The following is a 21,271-nucleotide window of genomic DNA, read 5'->3' as shown; positions in this document are numbered from 1 at the left end:
GACATTCAGTAAAAGATATAACAGAAGCCCATGCGGACTAGCATTATAATTGAGCAAGCAGTCAGGGTGCTGCAGACACAGTTCAGGTACCTGGGCAAACCTGAGCACCAGGGATATCCAGGATGGCCTGATTTATGAATGCTGTAGCCATCTTGCACAAGCATTCTGAACCCACTCTGTCCCGCCAGCACAAAGCAGCCCCACAATCAACACTTTATCATGTTACAATCCCAGCTGATGTTAATATTGGACAAGTCAGATCCCAGAGTGAAACCTAGTTTGATAGATCCTAACTTTCATTTTATTTTTAGAAACCGTGGAGGTAAGTTATTGAACGAATTCACAGGAGGCTGCTGATGAACTTTTAACACAAAGAATAAAACATTTATTGGACAAGAAAAATGAACTATATTATACTAGATAAAAAGGTTGGAAAGAGCTCAGTACAAACACAAGAAAATGACTCAAATATTCACTATTCTATCACCCCAGCTATATCTTTATGGACACATACAAATTCTGAAAGAAAAAAACAATTTACCATATCTATCTTATATTCTAATATTCAGAGTAAGTATGTGGTACATGTGAACCAACTGGCAAACTGGTCAGACACACCATATTCCAAAGTAAATGACAAATGCGAACATAGCAGATTCTATGGCTTTCTCAGCTCCCCACTCAGATGCTTGTCACAGCATGAGCCAAACGGTCTCACTGAAACTCTCTTTCTCACGAGGATTTCCGATCTCCACATTTGAAGATCTCGCCTTGGAATTCTCTCCAAATGTTGCGCTTACTTGTACGGTTTCAACAAGGATCCACCAATCTTGCCTTTGAGATTCCTCTCCCCTGGATCTCCGTGTACACTCAAGCTTTACCTTCCAAACATTTTCAGATCTTCGGCCATGCCAAGCAGAACACCATCAACCTTCGGCTGCCTCCTCGGAACTTCAGGGCTTCTTTCAAGCCTGCTTCGCTTCAAGTTTGCTCCCTGCAGCTCCCTCTTTAACTCAGAGCTTTTTTCTCTGCTCCTGTCACTTATCTTGACTCCATGAGATCTATCTCTGATCTCTGCCTTTGTCCCTGCCTGGGACTTTCTCCTGGGATCTCTTTCTGTCCCACTCTTTGGTTTGGGACCTTCTCCTTGTACCCCTCCCTTTTGAATACTCCCAGGGACACCTTCTCTGCAATGGCACTCCTCTTCAGGTCACCTCGCCTGCAATTTTGCGCTGTTTCACTTTTCTTTTTCTTCTGCACATGTGCGCAAGGCCAGTTCCCAGCCTGAAGATGCGAAAGACACCAACTGCACATATACGGCCCTTTCACGGCTAAGGCATGCACAGAAGTCCCAAGGCCCGCTGGGAACTCCCGAACTCCCAATATAGGCTAGCATTTTTGGGTTTCCTAACAATCGTTCTTACAGTCACCCATTACTTGTTTTTAACTCATGTCATGCCAATGTTCACAAGGCAGAAGGCCATTTGGTAGCCAGCAGCAAAACAGGCAACTTGGGACAATGACAGAATTAACTTTATGGTGTATATTCATACAAACAAACAAAATAAGAGTGGAAGTAGGCCATTCAACCCCTCAAGCCTGCTTTGCCATTCAATAAGATCATAGCTGATCTGTTTGTGTTTTGAATTCCACATTCCCATCTACCCTCAATAACCTTTGATTCTCTTGCTTAACATGAATCTATCTACCTCTGCCTTAAAAATATCCAATGACCCCACCTTCTGAGGCAGAGAGTTCCAAAGTTGCACAACCCTCTGAGAGAAAAAAGTTCTCATCTCTGTCCTAAAAAGGCGACCCATAATTTTAAAACAGTGCCCCCTAGTTCTGGACTCACCCACAAGAGGAAATATCCTTTCCAAGTCCACCTTGTCAAGATCATTCAGGATCTTTTCTACTTCAATCAAGTCACCCTTCATTCTTCTAAACTCCAGTGGAAACAAGCCCAGTCTGTTCCAACCTTTGCTCATGAGACAACCTCCAGCGTATTTATACTTTTCCTTAAATAAGGAGACCAAAGCTGCACACAGTATTTGCGACGTGGTCTCACTAATGCCCTGTGTAACTGAAGCATAACAACCTTTTATGTTCAATTCCTCTTGAAGTGAAGGAAAGCATTCCATTGGCCTTCTTAATTACTTGCTGTATCTGCATATTATTTTTTTGTGACTCATGCACTAGAACATCTAGATCCCTCTGCACCTCGGAATTCTGCAGCCATTCTTCGTTTAAGTAATACTCTGCTTTTTTATTATTCCTGCTTGAACAACTTCACATTTTTCCACATTATACTCCATCTGCCAGATTTTTGCCCACTCACTCAACCTATCTATCTGTCTGCAAACTCATGTCCTCTTCACAACATACTTTCCTAAATTCTCCATATCAATTCCAAATACATAGGGAATTGTAACAATTATTTCTTGACATTATGTAAGGACATCAGGAGGGACTATGGCTGACAAGTTAAGTGGCCACCTTTTCTATCCTTCCCTGTTTGGCAGGCAAAAACTACCTTGCTTGGAGAACATTTTAATTACTCAGGATAAGTCTGTATCTGACCGTGAAGAGGAAGAATATAACTATACCTCATCTTTAAACCCAAGCATAATCCTCCATCATTAGAATTGTTGATTCCTTCAGTACCAGGCCTATTGAGTGACTTGTTAAGCCACTTTGGGGACTGTTGGAAGTCAACCACATATTGTGAAACTATGGAACTGACATTAAAAATTGGCATGAGGGATTTAAACTCAACGTCTGGTTGTAGACCAGTACTATAGCCACTGAAAAACTAGATTCAGCTCAAAATGAGCCAAAGTTTTGTCAGACTATAAATTATGGCCATAATGGCAAGATGAAGATATGAAAGCTGAACTAGTTTATACATTTTATACTGAAGTTTATTTGTTTCTTCATATGAAAGTAGTTGTCATGGTGCCTGGGTTAACTTAAATAAGAGCCATGGAAGCTACAGGGCTTTATTAAAAATGCATAAATAGTGTATGAAAATATTTCTTTGTGGTTAACCCCCTATGGTTCAATTCATTTAGACATGTAGGCGACCTGGGCAACATAGAAGCTGATGAAAATGGTACAGCCCGTGTTGAAATAGTGGACCGACTTCTTCGCCTGGCAGGAAAGTATTCTATTATTGGACGTACTATGGTGGTAAGTGTTAAAACTGTTGTCAAGCAATGTACCAATACACAGGCTGTAGAGAGGTGGGAAAAAAGATTCCCTTCTTTTCTTCCTAGAGTTTCTGATCTCAGCAAAGGAGGGGAGGAAAGTTGGTTGAGGCATTTCAGATGGGAATTAAGAGATTCCATTCTTCACTGACACTACTGGAAGATCAGATAGCAAGATATCTGGAGACAACAAATGTAATAGAAATAGCATGGATTTCTAAAATGTTCTTGTTAATCTACCCACTAATTTTAATTTTTTGAGAAGTAACAGTGTAGATTAATGCAATGTATTAAATCTGATATACATAAAAAATTTTCAGAAGACCTTTAATAAAGTGTCACATTAAAGATTCGTTATAAAGTTCAGGGCATGCTGATTTATGTAACAAGTAGCAGAGTGGTAAGAAATATGGCTATAGAACAGAAAACAGAGTAAGAGTTAAAGGAAGTTTCTCTGATTTGTGATAAGTGGGAAGTGGTATCCTGAAGGGATCTGTTCTGGAACAATTGCTGTGTCAAAATTCCCTATTAAACTAGGGAATTCCCTATACTAAACTAGGGGGTATAGCTAATAATGTGGGGGACAGCACCGAAATATAGGAAGATGTAAATGTGCTTGCAGAGTAGGCAGACAAAAGGAAAATGGATTGCAACATAGCAAACTGTGAGGTGATTTATTTTGATGTGAAGAATAAGGAGACCTCTTAATTAAGAAATTAAAAGGAATAGCAGAGCAAGGAGATCTTGGAATATATATACTTAAGTAAGTAAAACTAGCTACACAAGTTGATAAGACCATAAAGATTGTAAACAGGTACTGTCTTTATTTCTATGAAATACAAAAATGGTGGTAATGTTAAATTTACATTAAAACTTAGTTAGGTCACACTTGGAGTTCTGGGCCTGGATTTTTACCAAGTTGGGTTGACTTGAGAGCTCTTTAAAAAAAGGCAGACGGGTCCCGATTCCGGGAGTCTCGATTCCGGGAGTCTCGACTCCATTCTGTGCAATTTTTGGGAGTAAATTTAAAGGATGCGGGCTGGTTCCTGTTAGAAACCCATACCCGGCACTCCTGGCCTGGCCAGTCCCATTGTAAAGATAGGCGTCTCCTATTCCTCCAAAATTTTTATGGAGTCAGGCCAGGTTTTTAAAGAGTCATGGTTCACGGCCACTTAGAGGAGTTGTGAACCCTAGTGTGCATGAGGGGACCTTTTAATGGTAAGTTCAAAAAGTCCCCCTCATGCCCCTTATGCCAAGTTACACACACCCTATCCACCCTTCCATGTCACTTCATGCACCCTCTGTGACAAGCTCTGTCCTTCCGCCCACCCTGTATCGCCCCTCATGCCCCCATGCCAAGCTATGGCACTTCCATGACCATTGACCCACTGCACATCTTCGAGAACCAATGAACCCTATAGTGTAAAGTGGAATGTGTAAAAGAAATCCTTGAAAAGAAGTCATTCATTGAGAACTTTCTCTAATGTTTGAAATAAAGTCCGAAGTACAAGCTAATAAAAGTGTCAATCATCCAACCCTTTGAAGTTTCAAAAACAAAATCCCTTGAAACTACTTAACCTGTGTAAGCAAACATTGTGAAGGTGACTGCAGAGATCAGAGAGCCTGAACTGTCAGTCAAACAATGTTTTCTCTGGGGAGCAGATGTTCTAGTATTCTAATGGCTCTAAGCTCCAGCAAATTACTAGGATTGCTGAGACACCACCCCAGGGGAATGGCAGTGGCTCCGTGGAGCATGAACTTGTCCTCTCACAGAATGAGGCACTCCACTAGTGCTCCTAATAATGCCTCATAACCAGCCAACCCAGATTGTTGCCACCTATGACAAGGTGGTATAGTCCAGAGGTGTGTCCTCAAGGTCCAGAGCTACTCGAGATCATCCTGAAAGCCCATCTGCATTCTGCCGCACTGAAAGTCAGCAACCTTCCACCAGCTATGCTGCAGCCGCTGGGGAAGCACTGCATAGGAGCATTAAGCCAGGCAAGGGCTCCCGCAGGATAGGCACAAAGGGAATACATAAGGATGAACAGTTCAGTTTTTTATGGATTGTTGGAAGTGTTATTGGATAAAGTTGTTATGGAATGTTTTTTGGCGGTGGCTTTTTATTTCAGGATTTTTTCCAAGAAGATGTGACGGTATGTAGCAGATAGATTAAAACATAGAGATTTTTGGAACAACAGTGTTAGTAGGATTAGATGTTAGCAACCGAAGGCTGAGTATCCACAAACAGACAGCCCACTGGAGTGAAGGTGTCCTGGCTGATGATGATGATAATGATGATCCTCTTCCTCCTCCTCCTTCGTCGTCTTCTCCTTCTCCTTCTCCTGAGATGCCCTGGTAACAGAGGCTGTACCCTAATGGTGATGGCTAGTCTATGGATGAAACAGCAGACCACTATGAACTTAGAGACACACTATGGCAAGTACTGGCGGGCTCCCTTCTAGTGACTCATGCATGAGAACCATTGTTTCAACATGCTATTGGTTTGCTGCATGAGGTTCCTGGTCACAGCATGATCTTGTGGGCATGATTGCATACCAACTACGCATTCATGAAGTGAACCTTGCAGTTGCAGTACACCTTCCTGTTGATATTTGGGGCCCGCTGAGCCACGTGTGAACAGTCAATGGCACCCTGCATAATTGGGAATCCTGCTCGCCTGGCAAGGCCACGTGCTAGTTCCTACTGTTTCTCTCTGGTTAGAGAGAAGACGATGAAGTCCCCTCTCCTGATCAGAGCTTTTGTTACCTCCCTGATTTAGCGTATATGGTGAACTGTTAAATGTTTGAAATATCACTTGCACCTGCCTGGAAGGATCTGCTTGCATGGAAATTGAGGGACTTGGTGATCTCAGTGGCCACTGGCCATGCCATCCTCGCCCTGCTGTGAAGCTTCAGGCCCGATTACGGGAGGTGCCACAGTTGAGTCACCACCACCTTGGTGAAATGTAGCTGTCTCAGACACTACTCTTGGCTGAGTTGGAGGTAGGAGAAATGCTTTCTGAAGATCCTTAGTGCAGAGAGCCTCCTCCTAACTCTGCACACAAGTTTTCCTCTCTTATCTGTGCTCTTTCTCCAAGTCATGCTTCAGCCCAAGAGGATCTGCAGCTATAGCCCCCATCACTGAATGCAGGTTTTCTCCTGACAAGCCTTCCAACTCTTCTGACTTCCTTCTCAGTGTCCAGCGCCAGTCCCTTGTGAATCTAAAGACTTCTGTCAGCTCATCTAATAACACTTAGCACAGTATTTTCATTAACTCTGCAGCAGCAAAAGAAAGTCAAAAGCACCTCACCTTAAAGTTGGATGGTGATCCCTTTAAATGGTGTCAGTGGGATTTTCCTCATGTAACAGAACACACATTCAGCTGGGAATGATCAAGCGAGACTGTTTCAGGACCCGTGAGGTTTAAAATGGCAGGGCCAACGCCATAAGCAACACTGTTTGACACCATGTTCTTCCCACACTGCATGCTTCCAGTGCATGCATGGCACTCTAGATCTAGTGCCCTTACAATTAGGGCGCATCTCACCAGAAGTGGTTAGAAGCATTTCGACTGATATTTTCAGAGTTCTGGGCTTCCATAGTGCTGGCATCAGCTGTACTATGGAACCAAATTTTGTAGTCATAAAATTCTTAATGAGCTTCACAGGGTAGATGCTGGGAGGATGTTTCCCTGGCTGCGAAATCTAGAACTAAAGGTTATAGCCTTGAAAAAATGGATCAGCCATTTAGAACAGAGATGAGGGCAAATATCCTTAATTCAAAGCGTTGCCAACCTTTGGAATTCTCTACCTCTGAGAGTCATGGATGCTCAGTTGTTGAATATATTTAAGTTAAAGATCAATAGATTTTTGGATACTAAGGGAATCAAGGAATATGGGTATAGTATGGGAAAGTGTAGCTGAGATAGATCAGCCATGATCTTAGTGAATGGTAGAGTAGGTTTGAGGGGCCAAATGGCATACTCCTGCTCCTATTTCTTTTGTTCTTAATTGATGTCCTCACACTTGCCTACTTTGAAATCCATCTGCCAGTTTCACTTAGTCACTTAATCTGTCAATGTCTTTTAAATTTTATGGTCCCATTTACATTCCTTACTATGCCACCAATTTTTGTGTCATCAGCAAGCTTGCATATTTAGTTCTCTATTGTGTCATCCAGGTCATTACTAAATACAGTGAATTTTTGAGGTCACAGCACAGATTCTTGTGGGACACCACTAGTCACTTCCTTCCAATTTGAGTGTTCACCCATTATCCCAACTCTCTCTCAGTTCTAGTGCCTAACCAATTTCCTAACTAGGTCAATAATTTTCCTTCAATTCTGTTGGATTCCTCCGACACGTAAAAGTAACCAAATACGGTACATATTTATTGCTATTTTTTTTATTTTTAAACTTGACTTCTCCAGAACAAAAGAATTCTCTTCTCAGTTTCTGGAACGGCACATTTCGTTCTGCCTAGGGAACTACTAACAGACAACCTGGGACTGTTCAAACCAATTTCGAAGGGAACTACAGGAATCAGGAATGCCATTTGCATTTGATAACCAACCTTGCTAGCAAAGTCAGTGGGTCCACTGAGACAGTGGCTTCCCAAATGCCAGACCCTCATGGCCCGTAATGGCTGAGACATTATCAGCCTTGAAAATGACGCCAATTCCAGATGCTGGATAAACATGCCTTTTGAAGTCATTGTGGAGGAGCCAGGTCAAATGACCCAAGACTCTGGCCTTTTGAACAATTTAATATTACATTTCTGGGCTGTGCACCCAGTTTGCTGTTTTAACATCCAACTGGCAAACCACAAAGAAGCAGGCTCTGTTCAGGCAGGACAACCAGCCCATCTAGCCTGACTCTGCTGGAAGATTTCGGACCATTGCCTGCCTATAGAACTGACTCACTCTCTGCATGCCTACTTCATCTTGCAACATCAACACCACAATCTTAAACACTGGTCTCCAGCCAGCTGACCTTGAATGCCTATGGGAAAGACTTTCTCATTGGACTCTGATTCTGGATCCTGGAACTCACGTGAACCTATATTCATTTTTTTCTCTGGTGCTTGTACTTTAAAACGCCTTTTCTCTATCCCTCACTTTACTATGTGAATGTGGAATGGGAAGTTATGGACACTCCTTTCGCGGATTTTGAACGTGTAAAATAAACTAACTTTTTGAGTTAGGCCATCTCGAGTTTGCTGTGGATTAGTAGTAAAATTGGATTACATAAAAACTAAGGGGTTGGGAAAATGTGCCATCGCTTATTCTTTTAAAAAAAACTAACTCAAAACACCTGTTTACGGACAGGTGGTAGGAGGAAAATAGTGCTGTTTGAACTGACTCCCTCCTGTCCGTAACAATTACATGAGCTAACAGTCTCTTATGTGGAACCTTATTAATTGATGAAGCTTACAGCATCTTAGCTTTATCAATAGGGGCGTAGAGTACAAAAGCAAGGTGGTTATGTTAAACCTGTGTGAAACGCTGGTTTGGCCTCAAATTGAGTATTTCGTCTAGTACTGGGCATCACACTTTAGTAACGATGTGAAGACATTAGACAGGGTGCAGAAAAGATTCACAACAATGGTTCTAGGAACGAGAAACTTCAGTTAAGTGGATAGTTTGGAAAAGTTGTTATTCCTTGGAGAAGAGAAAGTTGAGAGGTGATTTGAGAGCAGCATTCAAAATCATGAGAGGGCTGGATGGAGTAGAAAAACTGTTCCCATTAGTGATAGGATCAAGAACCAGAGGGCACAGATTTAAGGTAATTGGTAAAAGAAGCAACAGCAACACGAGGAAAAGCTTTTTCACTCAGCGAGTGGTTAGGATCTGGGATGCACTGCCAGAGTGTGTGGTGGAGGCAAGTTCGATCAAGGCATTCAAGAGGGAGTTGGTTTATTATCTGAGAAGGAAGAATGTGCAGGGTTACAGGGAGAAGATAGCAGAATGGCACAAGGTGAATTGCTTCTTCAGAAAGCCAGCACAAACGTAGTGGGCCAAATATCATTCTACGATTATACAGTTCTAATTGCCTTCTGGAATTCCATGTAACTATGTCCATAGATATTACCATGTCTACTATTTTAGTTACTTCCTCAGAAAAAAATAATTAGACTCATCAGACATTGCAAATCCATGTTGGCTCTCCAATCAGTTCAAATTTAAGTGCTCACTCTATTCTTAATTATAGATTCCAATAATTTCCCCACGAAAAATATTAGACCAACGGACTCTTCTTTCTTGGTTTCTCTCTGTCAGCTTTGTTGACGGCGTGACATTGTAATTTTCCAATCCACTGGTTGGAGTCATACCTGGCACAAAGGAAGATGGTTGTGTTTGTTGGAGGTCAGTCATCTCAGCCCCGTGACATCGCTGCAGGAGTTCCTCAGGATAGTGTCCTAGGCCCAACCATCTTCAGCTGTTTCATCAATGACCTTTCTCCATAATAAGGTCAGAAGTGGGGATATTTGCGGATGATTGCATAATGTTCAGCACCATTCGCGACTCCTCAGATACTGAAGCAGTCAGTGTTCATATCCAGCAAGACCTGGACAATATTCAGGTACGGGCTGATAAGCGGCAAATAATATTTGTGCCACACAAATGCCAGGCAATGACCATCTCCAACAAGGGAGAATCTAACCATCTCCCCTCGATATTCAATGGCATTACCATCGCTGAATACCCCACTATCAATATCCTGGGGGTTACCATTGACCAGAAACTGAACCAGATCAGCCATGCCACAAGAGCAGTTCAGAGGCTGGGAATTTTGCGGAGAGTAACTCACCTCCTGACTCCCCAAAGCCTGTCCTCCATCTAGATATAGCACATGAACAGCTGCAGTTCTAGAGGGCAACACACCACCACCTTACCAAGGACAATTAGGGATGGGCAATAAATGCTGCCCTAGCCAGTGACACCCACATCCCATGAACGAATAAAAAAAAATCCAAAGGGATAGTTCCTGAATTGAGAGCACTTTGGAAGATAGTGACTAAATCATCTGCAATTTCCTCACCTTTAAACTCTTGAGGCAAAAGTCATCATGTCCTAGGGATTTGTTAGCTTTTAGTGCCATTATTTTTTCTGGCCTGGAATAATTAGTCTGAAGGTGTAGACGCTTAGAGAGCCACCTCCAGTGTTTTATATAGCTAGCATACATTCTCATTGCATGTTCAGGTTTAGTTAACGGTAGGTTTGTTCCATTCGGTAAACTCCTTCATGTCATTCAACACAGCTAAATTTCCACACAATAATCTTTGTCCTTACTGGGATTTTTGAAATGCGAAGTTTAATACTTTTTGTAAAAAAAATCTTTAATGTTGAACATCTTGCATTTTATGTCCCTCAGTTTACTGGTGAGTTAATCTTGTGTGCATTAAAATTTGACTGGAATATTTTTTGGTGCTGCTACTAGAGTTAAGCAGCCCTACCTGTTGATTTATAGACAAAAGAATAAAATAAGATGCAGCCAGCAAAGCTAAGAAAAGATCTAACTTTCAAAGTTTGACTAAATGGTGCCCTTTATGATTTATTTTTATGATTTATTTTTCAACCCAATGGGCAGAAATCATTTTGTTTTTTGACATGAAATTAGATTTCTTTCGAAGATACCTAAAAAAGGTATCCTTAATATTTACGTGAAATGTAATCTGCATTTAAAAGTTGTAACTTAATATATTTAAGCTATTAATTTCTCCTAAATGTCCATTCATAATTCTGAATATTGAGAAGTGTGCCCGTATATTGGGCACTCACATTCATAAACATTACTTCAAATTAATTTATGTTGTAATCAAAATTGCACTTTTGCATGTGAATATGTTTTAACTGAGAACTAGAATATCATAAAACTCTTCAGATACGAAAAAACAGTAAAAACTGGGAAATAAGAATACTGGTCCGAACTGATCTTGTACACCTTAAAATGGAACACCAGTAAAAACTGGGAACTAAGAGTAATGGTCCGAACTGTTTTTTCCTGTGGGGTGGGACCAGGAGAGCAATTAAAATCTTACAATACTAACCTACTTGAATTTAAGTCTTCTGCATTTACTAATGTAATGAACTGATAATGATTTGTCTTTCCCTTAATAAAGGTTAATGAAAATGAAGATGACCTGGGCAAAGGTGGTAATAAGGAGAGTCTTGAATCAGGAAACCATGGAGCAGGTGTAGCTTGGGGTATAATTGGGATAGACGAAGACCCCCAGTAAATATATAGCAAAAATTCTGATTAGAGACACTCTACTGATTTCATAGACCTAAATCTACAGTCTTGTTATTAAACAGCAATTGATTCAAAATTACATAGTTAATTTTGTATTGTTTATAGCAACATGCATGCACTTGTACACTGTATGTCAGGAACTTCATCATCAGGGCCTGTTTTAAAAGTCAGTAAATTTTTTAAAATTGAGGCCTACTTCAACATCTTTTTCATTTTTTCAAGCAAATTTTATTTTTTTCTTTAAATATTGAATATTGACATCAAAGAATGACTTGGATGAGTTACTGAGCCGAGCAGTGCAAGAGATCTGAATTGATATAACAAAGTTAAAACTGGAGTGACCTAGATTAATAATGGTATCAATTAGTAATTTAATTTCTTTATACTGTCAGAATAACTGACTTCCAAGCCAGTAACTCAATATCCTGAGGATTCACTGGACAATAAAAGCAAAAGTCAACACTGTTCAAATTAATCATAATTATTTCTAATTTTTTTAAAGGGAGGCCCTCATGGTGACACTCCATATTAACTCTATTTGGAAAAGCCGTGTGCAGTTCACTTTAATTTCTTAAACTGATGTTACAGTGTTTACCAAGCATTTAATTGTAATGTATTTAAAAATGTAGACATTTTTCATGTGCATAAGTTTAACACCAACAGAGCCTGTTATTTCCCCACGCCAGTCAAAATAAAAGTTAATATCGATACAGTTTGAGCTACATGATTGTAATTTAGATTTGTGAATTATGACAATTCTTCATTCCTCAAATTAGTAGCAATCTCCACATACTTTCATTGAATTGTGGGGTGAGCACAAGAAACAATTTACCTTTTAGGTTTGATGCGTATTGTCCACTTGGTCACTTTTCTTCTGCCTTCAACATAAGTAAGTAATGTGAATCAACAAAGCAGCATGCAATTGTTTCTACATTCTTGCTCCTAAGATCCACAAACTGTTGGATTCGGGGAACATCTGACAAGGTGAAGACTTGAAGTGGAAGAATGGGAATTGGAACCTGATTAGGCTGAGTCTCCACCTATTAGAAATTATGCTGAGATTTCCTGTGGGGTAGCTGGTTTTTACATCTGGAGCTTAACAATAATGAAGGTAGGACTGGTGGAATGGTGGCACCTAATAGAATTCCTGCTTTAACTGGTCATTTATTTCATTGCTATTTGTAGGACTTTGTTCAAATTAGTTGCTGCATTTGTCTACAGAATAAATGACTATACTACACAAAATGATTAATTGGTTGTTAAGTCATTTAAGAAATCCCGAGGGTGTGAATGGATAAATAGAAGTTCTTCCTTTCCTAGGTCAAGTTTCAATGCCTTCAACATACTGCAATCCATCAAGAGCCAGATATACTATTGATATAAATGGGGCCCATGAAGCATTTTTCAGGCCAGTTTCATGGTCCAGACACTTCCAAAATAAAACACAGAATTGGTCACAGCGAAATCAGACTTCCAGAAAGTAGTAGCAGGACACTTAGAAAATCATAATACAATTAAGAAGAGCCAACATGGTTTTATGAAAGGGAAATAGTGTTTGACAAATTTAGTAGAGTTCTTTGAGGAAGTAACAAGTAGGTTGGATAAAAGGGAACTAGTAGATGTAAACATTCAATGAAGTGCCACATAAAAAGTTACTATACAAGATGTTGGGGATTATATACTAGCATGGATAGAGGACTGATTAACTAACAGGAAACAGAGATGGGATAAATGGGTCATTTTCAGGTTGGCAAACTGTAACTAGTAGGGTGCCACAGGGATCACGGCTGGAGCCTCCATCATTTACAATCTATATTAATGAATTGGATGAAGGGACCTAGGGCAGAATTTTCCGCACCTGCCCGCCGCCGGGATCTTCCGCTCCTGCTACAAGTCAATGAACTTCTGGCTAGGGCACCGCCTTGTGACGGGGCCGGAAAATCCTGGCCCAAGTGTATTGTAGCTAAATTTGCTGATGATACAAAGATAAGTAGGAAAGGAAATTATGGGGAGGACAGGAAGAGTCTTGCAAAGGGATATAGATAGTAATCTATCGTTAGACGGATGGAACATGTCCATGCATTTTACCTTTATCAACTAAACAAAACTATTGGTTCAGTCCCCATGGCAATGCCTTGAGCAATTAGAGTCGACCTGCTTGATTTGAATTTGAACAAAAGCTTGGCAGTTAACTGTTCTCTGCTGCATTCTCCATGGCAATGCCTCTACCAGAAGAAATAAGAGCAGGCGACCATATGGCCAGTCCAGCCTGTTCCGCCATTCAATCTGATCATGGCTGATCTTGGGCTTCAACTCCATTTTCCTGCCTGCTCCCCATATCCCTTAATTCCCTGAGAGACCTACCAATCAGAGTCCATTTACCAATCAATTAGCACTCTTCTCATGCAATATAAATTGTTGATAATCTTGTGATCTGTCCTGATGAATGCAAGATGAAAAGCTGAGCCAACATGTCTCTTTTTCAGCAATACTCAAGGATATAGATAGGATAAGTGAGTAGGGAAAAATTTGGCAGATGGAATATAATGTGGGAAAATCTAAGGTTGTTAACTTTAGTGGGAAGAATAGGAAAATAGAATATTATTTAAATAAAGAGAGATTGCAGAATGCTGTGGTACAGAAGGACCTAGGTATCCTCGTACATGAATCACAAAAAGTTAGCATGCAGATACAGCAAGCCATTAAGAAGGTATGAAATGTGATTACTTTTTGAAGTAAGTAAACACATAGGAGAGAATTTTCTCCCCGTTTCGGGGGGGTGGGCAGGAGCGAGTGTGGGCAGGCATGCAGCTGATTGCAGGCGACGACCGGCTGCATGCTGCATTTTACACTGAGCGCTCCCTGTGCAGGCAGGGGGAGGAAGCTGAGTTTGCGCATGCGCGTTAATGAGTGCAGAGATCAGTTTGATATTTAAAAATTTAAATAAAGGCAAAAAAAAATCAAAACATGTCCCCTCATGTGACAGTGTCACATGAGCTGGGAAATGTCTATGAATTTGTTTGAAAATTTTTATTAAAAGTTTAAAAACTTTCAATGAAATCTCATCCCGCCTGCGGATGAGGTTTCATGATAAATACAAAAGCCGCCTGGGCTCTTCGCCTGCCCGCCAACCTTAAGACTGGACGGGCAGCTCAGTTAATTATTTTAATTGCAGTTTAAATGGCCTTAATAGGCCTTTGACAGTTCGGCGGGTGTGCAGCCGACTCCGGTGCATGCCCGCTGAACTCGAGATCTAAACGACGTGCAGTGATGTCGGGACGCACGCCTGATGTCACTGTGTCATTTTATGCATCATAGTGGGCCTGCCCCCGCTCGCCGACCCAAAGATCCTGGCCATAAATTCGCATGTTACTAGAGTATTGGAGCAATGCAAATGGTGGGTCTTTAGGAATTGGATAGGTGCATTAACTTTGTAGTGTTTTTGTTCTGCATCAGGTCCGATTAAGAATGTTCTTTTGGGGGTTTATAGCCAGGATAGTGAAGGCTGCCATTATCCTCCAAAAGCCATCCATCCATTCTGTTTGTCCTCTCCAGTAGTGAAACACTGTGGGCTATTTCAAAATAAAACCATTGTAGCTGGAGATGGGCAGTGGGTGGCAGATAGATCGTTACTGTGAGAGGTCGGGTCCGTCTTCATTTTACTCTGTGTGGATCCCCAGTTGCTGGGTGTCCTTACAGGTCACCAAGGATTCATGTATGGTTTGACTCTTAGTTGACATTAAAGTGTGCTAAACATGACGTTAAGGTACATTAAAGCCAAATTCCTCATCTATTTAGACCAGAAATGAGTGACTCCTATAAATTGAAGCTACAGACGGTGTTGGACACTAAAACTGCATCAGGGTTTGGGCCCTCTGTCCTTTGTGGGTGTGAAGTTGGGTGGTTTTTGCCAAAGAACATATTGAAGTAGGTACTTACTGACTCTTTCTGAAGATTCCCAGAGCAATTCCATTCCAGATCTTTGCCATTTCATGGGCTGAACTCTGAAGATTCTCAAAAGACTGCCTGAAGAGCTTCTATAGCCCCTGCTAGGTTTCAGTCTGTGGGTTCTGCAGCAACTGCCTATCTGACCCTAACCCTTTTTCTCTTTGTTACTGATAATGTGTAGCCACATTCATTTGCACTTCCTCAGCGGTGTTTGTTTCTTCATTTGATGGTTCCTTCTGAGTCCCCTTTTGTGATCCCCTCCAAAGTGGATACTTCTTTGGTGGTGCTTATGATACCTGGAGTGATTGACAGGTGAGACATGATGCCACTGCTTCTTCCTGATGCTAGTGTCCTATTCGTCTGAGTGTCCTAGGGACAAATGAGCAAACTAACATGCTCAGATTACCCATTACAGCAGAGGGGCGATGCAACAGCCATAGTTACTAAATGAGTACAAAATGTTAGCAAGAAGAGAAAGTTGAAAGGTGGGGGGGAGGCTTTAATTTTGCTAGTACAAAGCCATTATATATCGTATATTCCACCATAGTTTCTAAACAACTAATATTTTGAAGGGCCTGTCCGTCTTCAGTTGAGGTGACACAGATTAGATGGCTAGCCCCAATACAAATCTTCCCACAATGTTTGCGTCACCTATCAAAACTGTACAAATAGAATTTCTGCAGTAGCATTAAAGATTAGACCCAACTCTTATGCTGAATCTTAATTCCATCTGATGTGAAGGGAAAAGTAAAAAGCATAGAAATAATTCAAGGAGCCATAGTGAGTGGGTGAACAAAATACTACAGTTCTGTGACTGAAAAAAAAGCTTGGCCTTCACCTGCCACAGAGAACACCTACATCTTCACGGAGATGGTAGAGAGAGGATTTTAGATTTGGAGATTTGTGTCACTGCTTTGCAGGTTATGTTGCTGATGTGTAAACATTTTGTGGGCTGATGCTTGGTACAATGCATTGTACTGGTATTATTTTCCTTTCAGTGAAAAGGAATTCCAATGTTCCATGGTTTTGAAAACTTTTTGCAACTGAGACCCAGACATGGATACTGTATTCACGACATGATGTGACAGCTGTACAGTTTCTAGATTAGGTATATGCCCCTCTGTTCTAAATGAAATGCCCACTTGCCTGAATGCCACTTCCTCCAGTATGACCAGGCTCTCTTCAGTGGAAAGGCACAGTTCTCAGTGTTCCTTAAGTTCAGTGCTAGAAGGCAGCCTCCAGCAAAGCCAAGACTTTATGCATTTCAATGCAGCAGCCCTTTTAAGTGCTCAAACTCCACAGGATTCATCAGGGTTAGCCTGCCAGTCTTTATTTTATTTATTCTTTCATGGGATGTGGACATCGCTGGCAAGGCCAGGATTTGTTGCCCATCCCTAATTGCGCTTGATTTGAGTGGCTTGCTAGGCCATTTCAGAGGGCAGTCGAGTCAACCATATGCTGTGGGCTCTGGAGTCATAAATAGGCCAGACCAGGTAAGAATAACTGATTTCCTTCCCTAAAGGACATTAATACCAGATCAGTTTTTATGACATCGACAAGTTTCATAGTCCCTAGTACTGAGGTTAGCTTTAAATTCCAGATTTCATTAATTGAATTAAAATTCTACCAGCTGCCATGATGGGATTTGAACCCATAGCTGCAGAACATTAATAAAAACAGAAAGTGCTGGAAAAGCTCAGCAGGCCTGGCAGCATCCGTGGGAAGAGAAAGAGAGTTGATATTTTGAGTCCAATATGACTTCGGAACTTTTCCAGAGAAAGACTTTGGATCATAATTAATAAAAGCTACAGTGATATTTGTTGCTACTGCAGTGTAGAGAGTAGATTGTACATGCAGGTTTCATTTTAATGTGCAGGGATGGATCACTGACAGCCTCTTCCCTGATCTAGTGTATCCTTAGGCCCAGCTATCTAACTCTGGTGTGACACATAATTTAAGGGGAATAATGCCAGTTCCTATTTGACTGTTTCCTATGTTGTGACCTTTTCATCTAAGACAGTGCTGGAGCATACTGTTATACAAAGGAAATTACATCTGCTATCTGTCACTGCATGGCTGCTGCAAAAACTTTTATTAGGCACAATTACCTGTAGCACATAAGAGAGGTTTAAAGCTACAAAGTTTTGGAATGGTCCTCGTTGTTAACCTCTAAGAAACGTTGTTTCCCTTGAATGTCTATTACTGTTTCACAGTTCATTACACAAGCTTATATGAACACAGGATTTTAGGAGAAGCAGTGGAAATGAACTGCTCCACATTAATGCTTAGGTTATGCATGGTTTCCCCGGAGTACACTAAATGACTATGTTCAACCATCATGTATGGCAACTAGAGGATGTTTGCCTTCCAAGTATAATCTGTGTTGCAATCTCAGTGGAGACCAGTAACTTTTGAAAAATAATCTGAAATCCCAGTTATTTAGTAAAAGAATGAAGCCACAAGATTCTATGGTTTAAAACATAAGAATTTTTACTATACAAGAGTCAAATAAAGTAAACACTAAATACTATCTTGGGTAATAGCCTATTCTTTAAAACACAAATTAACAGGAAAATTGCAATCAATTATCAATTACACATTAAATGGCAGATATAACTAAGTCAGGTTTTCCAAATTGGCTCGGCAGTCCACTGAGCTTGGTCATCAAACTCAGTCACAAAGTCCTTCAAAACTCTGTCTTCCTCATGAAGAATTTCAACTCCTTCTAGGAGTTAGCCTCATCCCTAGCTGACAACAGTGCACAAGCAACCAGAGTTCCATGAGCTCAGACTTCAAGAAGACTAGCACACGTCTGCAGAACATCCTCAACTCAGTCTGGATGTCATTGATCCACTAGTGTTATCTTCAAGCAACAGAAACAGCTGCAGCAACCATCCCTTTGCTTATTCTCAACTTCTGGACCTAGTTTCTGTCTTCAGCTTGCCTGTACTGCACCACCGGACTTGATGAATTTCTGAGCTTGGAGGTCTCTGTGTCCTTTTATGTTTCAGTTTCACGAGAAGAGTTGGTTTCCAAGTGCAATTTCAGTCTCCTTAGAAACTGAGAGGATCAGTTTCCTTCCTTGATTTCCCTTTTCAGTTAGGGTCCATCTTAAAAAATACAAGCTTTGAAACCATGAATTTTATCACATCTGCACGGTGCACTGTTACTTGTGCACAGTGCTTGTATTTATTTTAAAAAGCACTCAGTATTCTCTTAACTTTTCTAATTTAAGATGCATACGATTAGGTCTATTTCTTAACTCACTGTGTTAATGGCATTCACTACTTTAGAACAGGCACTCAGACCCTTGGACAAGATTAATTTTTTGATTACTTATGTGCACTTTATTTCCTTAATTAGCAAATGGTAGCAGAAACACGTAGAAAGAATTTATTTATATAGTGCCATTCATGACCTCGGGCTATCCCAAAGCATTTTATAACCATTGAAGTACAATCATTGTTGTAATTTGGGAAATGTAGCAACCAATTTGCACATGGTGAGGGTCCACAAATAACAATGTGATGACTAGATGTTTTGTAATATTGGTTTAAGCATAGATATTGGCCAGGATACTGAGGAGAACTCCCCTGTTTTTAAAATAATGCATTGGGATCTATTATTCACTTCAGAGGACGGCTTTGAATTAACCAAAATCCAAAAGAAAGCACCATTTTTAGTGGAGCACTTCCTCAGTTGTGCACTGGAGGGTCAGTTGATTTTGTGCTCCACTCTCTAGTGGACATCTAACCCACAACCTTGTATTTCAAATAAAATTTACTTGTATCGCCTATGTGCAAGTTGATTTTGTATTAAAATTAGTGTACATGGCTAAAACAATGCTACTATAGCCACAACAGTAGCTAGTCAGCAAATTCTATTGGACAGCACTATACTAAATCCACTATGTTGTCATCCCTCATTAAAAAAAAATTCTGTCACAGGATGTAGGCATCACTAGCTAGACCAGTTTTGTCTATCCCTAATTGCCCTTGGTGGTGAGCTGCCTTCTTGAACTGCTGCAGTACATGTGATGTATGTACACCCACAGTGCTGTTAGGGAGGGAGTTCCAGGATTTTAACCCAGCAACAGTGAAGGAATGGCACGATAGTTCCAAGTCAGAATGGTATGTGATTTGGAGGGGAACTTGCAAGTGGTGACGTTCCCATGAATCTACCTTTGTTCTTCTAGGTGGTCAAGGTTACGGGTTTAGAAAATGCTGTCAGAGCCTTGGTGAGTTGCTGCACTGCATTTTATTGTTGGTATACACTACTGCCACTGTGTGTGTGTTGGATGGTGTGCCAATCAAGTGCGCTGCTTTATCCTGGATGGTGTTGAGTTTCTTGAGTGTTGTTGGTATTGTATTCATCCAGGCAAGTAGAGAGTATTCCAGCACACTCCTGAATTGTGCCTTGGGGAGTCAGGAGGTGAATTACTCTTCCCAGAATTCCCAACCACTGACCTGCTATCGTAGCCACAGTTTTTATTTGGCTGATGCAGTTTGGTTTCTGATCAATTGTAACCCCCAGGATGTTGTTAGTGGGTGATTCAGTGAATGACAAGGGGAGATGGTCGGATTCTCTCTTGTTGGAGATGGTCATTGCCCAATACTTGTGTGACACGAATGTTGGCACAGTTCCATGCACTTGTCACACCACGTGAGCTATATGAAATTTGCATTGAGACATGCTGATGGAATATTGATGTAGCCCTTAGTAAGCTATAGTGCTACAGTTCAAAATTCTTCACATACATTTTAAAGTTTCTTGGGCAGAGCTATCAGTGTTAGTTTTGAAACACAAGGCTGGTAAACTGCTAAGTTTAATCATAAATCAGCTTGTGATTTAGCATGAGGATATAATGTTCCTAGGGTCATCCAGGGCTTTACATTTGAATCAGATAATTTTCGTATCCACACTTAGCTATCATTTCATAAGGTGGAGATCATACATTTCAGTTAATGCACATAGTGCATTGTTTTTCCGATTACTAATTTCAGAATTTAAGAATGCGCCAGCTGTTTGCATTTAGAAAAAAATGTAAGTCAATGGTAAACAAATGTAGAGCATAGTGATTAATGCAGTGTATTGTACCATTTAGGATAATGGCCCACAGCTACCTCCTGGCCTTTTCTTCAGCAGGTTTCCAGAGACAGGATCACTATCTTGCAAATGCTATATTATTGCATTATTGTTTAACTATGGCCAATAGCCAGGGAAATGTTTTTGGCAGATGTTTTTGGTTGGCAGTAGGGGTCAGAGTGCCCCAGTTAGGACCTCAGTCCTTTCTGGCTCAATTGGCTTAACCACTATTGCGCATGAGAGATGCTTCAATGAAGAAAATAAAATTAGCTACCTTGTAGTGTTCTTCATTTTTCTTACTGGCTATCCCCATGTCTGTATCTTTGCTCAGTTGTGAATTTTTAAATTCAATAAGTGGCATAGGTTTAAAAAAAATGATTGTGTGAAAGATTTGAGCTTTTATATAGGATGGAGTCAGGGGATCGTACCAGGCAACTCAATTACACCTGGACAGAAAGAAAAGACATTCCCTCAAGCAAGAATTGGAGAAGTTACTACAATGTGTAAAAGATGTGCTGTTGTTTGAAGAAAGATGACCCAAATTTGGCATTCTCTATTCTCGCAAAATAAGACCCCTGACTCCATATTGTGTAATTTTAGAAGCAAAAAGGAATAAAACAGTAGCCCTGCCAAGCCTCTGTGAAAGACATTTCTACATCTTTAGGGGCAACAAGTAAAAAAAAAGCTAAACTTAGTCAAGATGACGACTAGCTGATCAACTCACTGGAAAGGTCTATGGTTCAATTCCTAGTCTGCTGAATGTGACATTACTACAACAACTG

At 40.7% G+C, this 21,271-nt stretch overlaps 1 protein-coding gene across 1 annotated transcript in view; it reads left to right on the top strand.

The window, feature by feature from the left end:
- LOC144691608 (superoxide dismutase [Cu-Zn]-like) overlaps window positions 1–12,691 on the top strand; it is a 50,747-nt gene extending 38,056 nt beyond the window's left edge. Inside the window, exons 4-5 of the mRNA XM_078559866.1 lie at window positions 3,072–3,189; window positions 11,326–12,691. Coding sequence (XP_078415992.1) covers window positions 3,072–3,189; window positions 11,326–11,442 — 235 coding nt within the window. The 3' untranslated portion in view covers window positions 11,443–12,691. The remainder of the gene's footprint in view (window positions 1–3,071; window positions 3,190–11,325) is intronic.
- Window positions 12,692–21,271: the final 8,580 nt, after the last annotated feature.

Source organism: Cetorhinus maximus, chromosome 16, assembly GCF_964194155.1.
Source record: "Cetorhinus maximus chromosome 16, sCetMax3.hap1.1, whole genome shotgun sequence".
NCBI classification, from domain to species: Eukaryota; Metazoa; Chordata; class Chondrichthyes; order Lamniformes; family Cetorhinidae; genus Cetorhinus; species Cetorhinus maximus.
This window is presented reverse-complemented; position numbering and strand designations above follow the sequence as displayed.